Source organism: Amblyomma maculatum, unplaced genomic scaffold, assembly GCF_055883805.1.
Source record: "Amblyomma maculatum isolate TAMU_Amacu unplaced genomic scaffold, ASM5588380v1 scaffold_27, whole genome shotgun sequence".
Classification (NCBI taxonomy): domain Eukaryota; kingdom Metazoa; phylum Arthropoda; class Arachnida; order Ixodida; family Ixodidae; genus Amblyomma; species Amblyomma maculatum.
In genome coordinates this window covers 2,036,537-2,046,227 of record NW_028146752.1, presented here as the reverse complement: position 1 = coordinate 2,046,227, position 9,691 = coordinate 2,036,537, and the positions used below count along the sequence as shown (strand labels likewise).

Here is a 9,691-nt window from a genome sequence, read left to right as displayed (position 1 = left end):
GCCCCTGTGGCAGCAACGCCTCTTGCGCCGTCCAACGAAGCCTAGAGGAAAAACGCTCAAGCGTTCAGCACAGGCCACCGTATTGGAAGTGGCAAGCGTGAGTGTGTGAAGATGTACTTGACGACAACGCGCGTGTTATAGCGATCAAGAAGACAAGAGGCATGCTGTGCATGGCCAACTCCTGTTATGGTAGCTTATCCTACCAGCATGTAAGCTATTCGTGTCCATTAATCGGCCATATTTACTTACGTGGAACATACTATTTTTCAAGTGCCTTGGTTTCTTTCCGTTTGCCGCGCACCACAAAGCAAATAGATTTAGTGTGCTGGTAACGTAGTTGGGCGGCGGCGCTCATGCGCTACTTCTCCTCAAGTACGACTTGTAGTAAGTGCTTTGGACACTACTTCAACTGCGCTACGCAGTCGCGGCAAAGCGAGCAAGAAAAGAGACACTACTCCAATGCTGCGTAACAGCGAGGTATCCGATAATATAGAGCAGAGTTATCAAGAAATGCGCTCAGGTACGCACATGCGTATGCATTACCGCTAGTAAACCTTCAACAGACTCGCTGTTCGCTAATATCAAAAAGCTAATCATTAGTTTTTCAAAATATGGCTCGTCGTGTTTAATATAATGCGCAGCGTGGCTAATATAACGAGCAGCGTGGCTAAAACAATATGGGTGGGTGGCTGCTCCTTGCCCTACGGGGCTGGGACCAGTAGGTCACCGCCACTTGCGGCGGGGACTAGCCTGCCAAAGGATTTTCATTTGTTGTAAGCCGTCATTGCACCCGCCCCGCTTCGGTGGTGGACGACGGCCGTTGCGACGCGCGTATTTCTCTCCCTCTTCTTTTTCTTTCTTCGCTATTCGTTCTCTTATATCCGCACGAGGCGGTGGAGGTGGCTCAGCTACAGGGCCAGTATCAGGCCTGTGCTTCTTTTTTTCCTTCCATTAGTCGCAGAAATAAAACACTATGATACACGAAGCGTGTTACCTTGCTAAATATGTCGCAAAGAAATAAACTTCCGATTTCGTTGTATAAGTTTGCTCATTTCTGTTTCCAATTGAGTGAATGGCTGCCTTGCGTACTTCAGGTTAGGAATACGGCATAGCTGGATTCTATTCGTTGTCACAAAAAAAACGCGTGAATTTCTGGCGGCTGTTGTGCCCGTCCAAAGCAGCCCAGAAATTCAGCCGGACGCCAAACTTCGCCGCCGAACGCGTCCTTCACAAAATCTGTATACTCCTCTGCAAAGCACTGGTGCACTGGAGGCGAGCCATGCCAAAGGGAGAGAAGCGACGTGTTTGAACATGAGCTGAGCATCCAGACAGCTCGGCGCCGTGGCCCTGGCGGTGGACCCCTTTTCGCCCCGCGGCATATTTGAAGCAAGAGCGCAACAAGCTCTCCCATTGGCCCTGCGAAAGTGCTGCCGTCGGATTGGACCATTTGAGCGTGGACGGTTTCTGGATTTACGGAGACTCAAGGGCTTCCGTTCGAGACTCCAAGTGTGCGTTCATCACTAGCATCCACCGGGAGCAGTTCGCCCCCTGAGAGAGTGGACGCGGCAGAATCGCCCCGGCCCTCGCTGCGCGAGCACAGTCGCGTATGGCTATGTTAGCTTTCGGCCGCTGAGTCGATCTCGTTGTGTAAATTCCTGTAAATGTATAAAGGTCTTTCTTCATCTCACCAGCGCCGAATCGAATTGATCGCTACCGCCCAGGGAGCTGACAGCCCTCGTTCACGAAACGGGTGACGAGCGCTACGCAACCAACTGTTTGGCACAACCCTGTTGACGGTGGGCTACTGTGGGATAAGCCCACCGGCACAACATTGGATGGCAGCTGCGGGATTGACCGGCGTCAGGCACCTCGGCGTGTTGAATACCCGAAGTTTTAATAAAACGCCACACTTTTTCTGACACACAGGCTAGTTTAGAGAAAGGCTGGGCGTAGCATTGTGTTAACCTTGCGTGTTTCGAGCCTACAGGAAGTGTTTTGAAAACGAAGGGATGCAGAAAGGGCAATCAGTGTGAGAAAAGCTTGCGCGTCTCTTGCTAGGAGCGCAATAGTGAACGTGTAGTACAGTATTCTAAAAAGTCAAACAACAAGAGGCCGGTGTAAATGATGGAGGGTTACAAGGTCAAAGTACTTCTCCAAATTTTTGAGGAGTTGGGCATCGATTTGGGCTCTACGAAAAGAAAGAAAGCGATCCTTGAGGTCATGCAGGCAGAGAAAGTGATGGCTGAGGAAGCCGCAGAGGCCTGGGCTAATATCAGTGAGCGCCATAAACGGGAGGAGCAGAAGGAACGTCGCGAGAAAGAGGAGGAGAGAGAATGTCGCAAGGAAAAAATAGAGGAGCGTGAGGCACTTAGACAGCAGGAGCTTAAGTGAAAGAACTGGAGTTTCGTGAAAGCTCTTCAGCACCTAGCTTAGCTTCTACGAAAGTCCCCTCTAACAGTCCCAAGATCCGTGATCGACTACCGCCTTTTGCCATTGGCGAGGATATGGCTAAATTCGTCGTGAAATTTGTGCATGAGTGCGAACGGAATGACATCAAGCCATCCCTCTGGGCCACAGAATTTGTTGGCTTTGCTTCACGGGGAGGCATCTGACGTAATCACGTGTCTATCTAAAGAAGCTTTCGGAAGCTACACTGATGTCAATGAAGCACTACTGCGGAAGTACAAATTGTCGCCCGAAGCCTTCCGGCAGAGGTTCCTGTACGCTCATAAGGGTAAGGAGTGGCATTTTGACTTCACGTTCCGTCTGAAAGCCGACCTAGTTGAGTGGCTCAAGGGCGAAGAGGTCTACGACGATCGCGATAAGGTCGTGGAATGCATCGCATTATAGCAATTCTACTGTTGCATCGATGATGATGTCAGGCTCTGGTTGGTAGATAAGCTAACGGAGGCTAAGCTAAACAAGGCCCGCCGAAGCTTGCACAACAAGGCAGTGCGCGTAGAGAAACCTGACAGGAAAGATAGCTTTTCGAGGAGGCCCGATGAACGGAAGCCATTCACACGTCGCCAGTTTTGTATAGACTAGTCTCTTAAAAAAGAAACTGGGGGGGGGGGGGGGTTGGCAGAATGAATCTCAGAGGGTTGAAGGCCTCGTCTTGAAAAAACGGGTACGCGAGCCATGGTCTCGCCCGACAAGTCACAAATCCAGTCTCTTAAAAACACCAGTTTATTTGGAATGAACAGCAAAAGCAAAACAGAGAATCATAAGGCGCTACTGCGCTGAGAACAGGTTGTTCAAGCGCGCGACAATAGAACACCAACGGAAAGCGGGAAGAATGTCAGGGCCTTACCGCGGCTAAACAAAACACACTGCGGAGCGAATAAAACGAGCAATGGGGCCAAAGCGCTAACGGCGACACATGAAAGATTGCTCCTCGCGGGATAGCAACTCACAGAGATACGCCTAGGCTGTTCCTGCAGGCACTGCTTCCATCTTCGCGTCGGCGATCTTCTTTCAGTCGTCCGTGCACACCCTACTGACCCATGACGCTCGCCGGTTGCCCCGCGCCAGCCTCTCCGCCGGGGCAAAAAAGCCACCCGCCTAGCTTCTGATGCGCCTATCTACCTTCGTCTGTCGCCGCTAACATCCACCCCCAAGATTATCTGCTTGCTCATCGTCCACTCGCGCTGCCCATGCAAACATACAAATAGAAAGACGCGCGCGCGGTTTAAAACACCTAAAGGGGCTGCGGAGCCCCCACTCTCCCCCCTCTCAAGACGGGACACCTCCTGAGATGTCAAAGAACGAAACAAAGAAGGGCACTGGGAGGAGTACAAAAACAATGCTGGTTCTGACGAGCTGCCCACTTGAAGGAATCCGCTGGATTGTTGGCATTCATCAGTCCAGGTGGTTCACATCAGGCAGACCAGAGTGCAGTTACGTACTTTCTGGCCGCTCGTAGTACTTTCTCAGGCCGGCGACGTTGACTGGTCCGATCTCCCGGCCACCCTGCACATGACGAAGCATGTAAGCGAGCCGCGAAAGACGCTTTATTACTACAAAAGGACCAGTCTATCGAGGAGCGAGAGAGGCGACATATCCTTTTGTGGCATCACTTAGCGGGTACGAGCGGCGGAGTACTTTATCCCCAACGTCGAACTGCAAAGGACGCCTGCCCTTGTTGTACTGGCCGCAGTGCTCCAGGCGGGCGAGGTCCGAGTTCTCCCTTGCCTCCTTTAGAGTTCCAGCGAGACGACTGGAGAGATGCTGGGTGAACCTGGAATAACTGGGAGCCTGTAAATCAGTCATGGGTAAGGGCATGTTCAATGGGAAATCGAAGCTTACGGCCAAGAAGAATAGCTGCCGGCGTAAAACCAGTCGACCGGTTTACTGTGGCTCTTGTGGCGAAAGCTATCTCCTGCACTCTCAAATCCCAGTCTTTGTGACGTTTCGTGAAAGCCACGAGCATGCTTTTCAGGTTTCTGTTGACCCGCTCTGTGATGTTGGCCTGAGGATGGTAGGACGTAGTCTTTTTGTGCTGCACGCCAAGAGCTTTGCAGGTGTCAGCAAATATCCTGCCCGTGAAATACGTCGCATTATCAGTAATTAGCTGCGCCGGGAAGCCGAACCGAGTGAATGAGTCTAGGAGTTTATCCCAGACTGCTTTTGAGTCCAGTTTACGCAGCGGGTATAATTCAACCGATTTAGAAAAATGATCAGTGACCACTAGCAAGTAGCGATTTCATTTCACAGATCTAGGATAAGGGCCCATTACGTCGCAGGCAACAATTTCCCACGGGTAACGGCTCTCCACAGGTTGCAAGAAGCCCGGTGGTTTACCTCCCCTTGCCTTCGGTGTCTGGCATGTACAAGTACGGAGGTATGCCACGATATCCTTTCTCATGCGGGGCCAAGTCACGATGAGACCCAACTTTTCATATGTTTTCTTACCATCGCTGTGGCCTGCAAGGCGTGTGTCGTGAAAATACTCTAAAAAGAGCTTGGGCAGGCTCTTTGGTACGACAACACGAAATGGGGACTCACCACCATCTGTGTCGGCAGCGGGTATATATCTCAGGAGAAGTGCATCCTCTGCTTCCATGTAGCATTCATAGCTGCCCGTAGGCGCTGTGCTTCCTGCAGGGTTGGCGCTGTCCAGGCCCTTTCGTATTTGGATGCACTGAGGATCGCTTAGCTGAGCTTCGAGCAGCTGTTGACGAAAAACCAGCGTTCCCCAGGCATCATCGGACTCTGCGATCACCAGGACTTGCGGTGCTTCCTCGCCATCTGCAGGTAACGGAGCTCAGTATAGGGCGTCGGCTGCCTTGTTGAAGGTGCCTTTCTTGTACTCCACCCTGTAATTATATTTCTGAAGAGCGAGCGCCCAGCGGGCTAGACGGCCGGCTGGGTTTTGCAGCTTTGACAGCCAAGACAGCGCCTGATGATCGGTCTGAATTGTAAACTCAGCCCCATCCAAATACATGTCTAACTTTTTTAGCGCAAATACAATTGCCAAGCACTCTTTCTCTGTTACCGTGTAGTTTCGTTCCGGCGATGAGAGAGTGCGACTTGCAAATGCCAAGGGGCAAAGCTTCTCTTCGTGATCCTGAATTAAAACAGCACCTATTCCATACTCACTCGCATCAGTCTGCACTGTAAAGGGCCGGTTTAGGTCCGGGAGCCGCAGACGAGCAGCACCGGCGATAGCTGTTGACAGCGGCCGAAACGATTCCTGCTCAGTGTCTGTTCAGGACTAACGGGCGCCTTTTCAGAGAAGCTGATGAAGGAGTCTTGCCAGGTCCGCACAGTTTGTAATAAAGTGGCGGTAGAAACCGGCCATGCCCAAGAATCGCTGCAGGCTCTTGACGTTTGTTGGTAATGGCAGCTGCAATATGGCCTGCAGTTTCTCCTCGTCAGGCCGGACTGTGCTCTGTTATACAATGAAACCAAGCAGGTTGATTCTGCGTGAAACCAACTGCACTTTGCGTGGGTTAATGGTGATGCCTGCGGCCTGCATCCGTTGCAAAACAGTGGTTAAATGGATCAGATGTTCATCTAGGCTTTCTGAAAACACTACGACATCATCCATGTATGCCCTTGCATAGTTGAATTTCGCGTCTCCTAGCACTATATCCATCACGCGCTGAAAGGTAGCAGGCGAAGTGCATAAGCCGACAGGCAGTCGAACAAAACTCGAATAATCCCTGATGGAAAGTGAGTACATTTTTTTCGATGTCACTCTGGGCAATTGGTATCTGCAGAAAACCCCTGCTACAGTCTAGAGTAGTGAAGAATTTTGCTGATCCAAGCGTATACATAACAGAGTCGACTGACGGAAAAGGGTATGAATCTGACTGTTACCGCGTTCAGCCGCCGATAGTCGACACATTAGCGTGCTGTGCAGTCTTTCTTAGGCGCAAGAACAACGGGAAAAGCCCAAGGGCTCTTTGAGGGCCTTACTGCACCGGTAGCTACCATTTCATCAAGAGCGGCATCCAGGAGTCCTCGTTTGTGGACGCTCAACGGCCTGGGGTTGAAAGGGATCGGGCGAGAGCTACCGGTGTCAATCCTGTGCGTCAGCACGTTAGCTTTTCCAGGAGCCTCCGTGAACGTGGTAGCGAAGGGCTCGAGTGTCGCCTGGATTCTGGATCTTTCCGTTTGTGACCCTGTGAAAGACTGCAGGACAGTGAGAACACCACGTTCTGCCACTTCGACTGAGGGGGGGATCCGCGACCAGAAGATTTGAGTGACGCTCTGTTATCTTCATAATGAACTTGAGTGGTTCTGCATTAATGCCGTATCGGTAGCTGCCTGAATGTAAGTCAACAATGATTCCTGCCTTCGAGATGAAGTTACGGCCCAAAATTATCGGACAAGAGAGTCCGCGAAGATGCAGAAAGCGCTGCCTTATTTCGAGACCATTCAGGGTAACTGTCAGATGTGCCGCAGAGGTTACCGAGGCTATCTGTGGCGATGCCATCCGAAGCTTTGTGGTCACATCTCGTAACTGCAAATGCCTTGCATCGCATGCTCGCTTGACCTCATCGCCAAAAACATAAACAGTGGAACCTGTGTCCAGTAGAGCGGGCACTTCCATCCCCGCTATTTTGACAGCCACCAACGGTGAAATATCAGGGCGGGCATCCTGGAGGCGGAAAGTGGATGGCAAATCGCTTACCGTTTGGTCCTTGATGTCCTGGGGCCGTGATTCACACTCCAAGGGGCCGCCAATCACCTCTGGTGCCGGGGCTGTCTGGGCCAGAGGAGAAGACTTCTTTCCTCGTTTCTACATCGCTAGACTGACGTCTGCAGCAGCCCCATACCCTGGCCGCCGGGTGATGAGGTGACCAAAACACCAGGCAACCAGGCACTGTGCTGGCCACGCTCCTTCGCCCGCATTGTAGCAGTCAGCAGCGGGAACACGCCCAGTCCGGCCTGCGACACCTTGCACTCGGCCAGTCACCGGAGGAGGCCCGGTCCAGCTTGCCACCCCTTGCGCTCGGCCAGTCACCGGAGGAGGCTCGGTCCGGCCTGCGCGACCCCCTGCAGTCGGCCAGTCAGCGGAGGAGGCCCGGTCCGGCCTGCGCGACCCCCTGCAGTCGGCCAGTCAGCGGAGGAGGCCCGGTCCGGCCAGCACGACCCCCTGCAGTCGGCCAGTCAGCGGAGGATACCCAGTCCGGCCTGCCACCCCCTGCAGTCGGCCAGTCACCGGAGGAGGCGCACCAGGGATTGCGACCTCGTGGAAATCGCCAGCCCCAATTCGGCAGCTGGGGGACATCACGGTGCGGGCTGCCAATGATCCGATTCATGCACAGGACGGCTCGAGGCAGGTCTCCGCTGGGGGAGGTGGCTTGTAGTTGAGCTCCGCCAGAAAAGATGTCTCGATGCGGGAGGCCTCCCTTGCCATGTCCTCGAAGTCCATGAACTGGCGGCGCCGGAGGTATGGCTGGTACCTCGGATGGCACCGATGTATGGCATGAGCCACCTTCTCTGGTTCCGGAGCTCCAGGATCTTCCCGCTCGTACAGCTCTTGAAAACTGCGCAAAAACGCGAGCAAACCCTCGTGCTCGCCTTGCGCCCTGGCACAAAGCTCATCCTTGATGCGGATGAAGTGGTCAGGCGGCAAAAACTCTTCCCGAAAACGCTGTATAAAGTCCCGTTTTGTTGTGAATGGCCGCTGTCTACGCCTCCAGGTTGCTGCGGAACCTACTAAAGGTACAGAAATCACACGTGTGACAAGAGCACTGTCCGAAATTGCCATTGCCATCTATAGTCATCGAGTTCATGAAGAAAATCGCAAACAGATTTCTTGTCGGCGTATCCTTCAAACCTCGGCACGGGCAAATTTGGCTGCAGATGGTTATCGCGATACAAGGGAGTGACGGTTAACGAAACTGGCTCGCTTCCCATCACTTCTCTAAATTGTGCCTTTGACGCAAGTAGCTGGGACAGTAGGCCAATAATTCCGCTTTGAAAATCCGACGGTTCACTTTTCGGGTCTCCTAATTGGTCTTGCATAGAACCCGCTGGGTGGGGGGTGGAAATTCAGCTTTCAACTAGGCGCTTGCACCAGGTAAGTTGAGATTATCCGCCATAGCTACGCATGAAAACATGTAACGTTCTCACTAAAGTTGCGACACTCGCGGGGCAAACCAAAGCTCGAGCAAAAATCACGTTGGGCTCCAGATGAAGGCCTCGCCTTCAAAAAACGGGTCCGCGAGCCATGGTCTCGCCCGACGAGTGACAAATCCAGTCTCTTAAAAACTCCGGTTTACTTCGGATAAACAAAAAAAGTAAAACAGAGAAACATAAGGCGCTACTGCGCTGAGAACAGGCTGTTCATGCGCGCGACAATTGAACACCAGCGGAAAGCGGGAAGAATGTCAGGGCCTTACCGCGGCTAAACAAAACACACTGCGGAGCGAATAAAACGAGCAATGGGGCCAAAGCGCTAACGCCGACACAAGAAAGATTGTTCCTCGCGGGATAGCAACTCACAGAGATACGCCTAGGCTGTTCCTGCAGGCACTGCTTCCATCTTCGCGTCGGCGATCTTCTTTCAGTCGTCCGTGCACACCCTGCTGGCCCATGACGCTCGCCGGTTGCCCCGCGCCTGCCTCTCCGCCGGGGCGAAAAAGCCACCCGCCTCGCTTCTGACGCGCCTATCTACCTTCGTCTGTCGTCGCTAACATCACGCCCCCCAAGATTATCTGCTTGCTCATGCGCACTCGCGCTGCCCGTGCAAACAATACAAATAGAAAGACACGCGCGCGGTTTAAAACACCTAAATGGGCTGCGGAGCCCCACAGTGTATGGTGTTCCCAAACAGGGCAACGATGCGACACGTTCTATTGAAAAACGCAAACCGTTGAAATACTAGAACTGCAAAAGGGAAGGGCACCTCGCAACGTACTGCAAACAGAGAGTTGTGTTGGCGACCATTCGGGAAACAGACAAAAACCTACGACTGTTGCAGCCTTATATGCAGGAGATTAAGGTAAACGGAAAAGAATGCAGAGCACTTCGGGACTCGGCAGCAACTATGGACGTTGTCCACCAGTCTTTCGTATCCCTGAGTGAGCTTACAGGAGAATTCGCTTGGATACAGGAAGTGGCCGAGGAGCAGAACATCTGTCTACCGATTGGGATGGTCACCATTGAAGGAGAATTTGGTAAAGTAAACACAGAAGTTGCTGTGTCTGCTGCCCTCCCGGAGCAATTTCCCTACTTC

The 9,691-nt window shown here is 52.6% G+C and overlaps 1 protein-coding gene across 2 annotated transcripts; it reads right to left on the bottom strand.

Annotated features, from left to right (window-relative positions):
• Nucleotides 1-3,188: 3,188 nt before the first annotated feature.
• LOC146170940 (uncharacterized) lies at nt 3,189-9,092 on the bottom strand. 2 transcript variants are annotated; one of them, XR_014703055.1, is made up of 3 exons: nt 8,959-9,092; nt 7,139-7,997; nt 3,189-3,969 (listed from the first exon to the last, which is right to left on the bottom strand). XR_014703055.1 is itself a non-coding variant. In XM_084586669.1 (2 exons), the coding sequence occupies exons 1-2, from the start codon at nt 9,048-9,050 to the stop codon at nt 7,766-7,768; spliced, it is 324 nt and encodes a 107-aa protein (XP_084442795.1). In that variant the 5' UTR covers nt 9,051-9,092; the 3' UTR covers nt 3,189-7,765. The 2 variants fall into 2 exon arrangements, 1 of the variants encoding a protein (XP_084442795.1); XM_084586669.1 differs by having other exon boundaries at nt 3,189-7,997.
• Between the last annotated feature and the right edge of the window lie 599 nt (nt 9,093-9,691).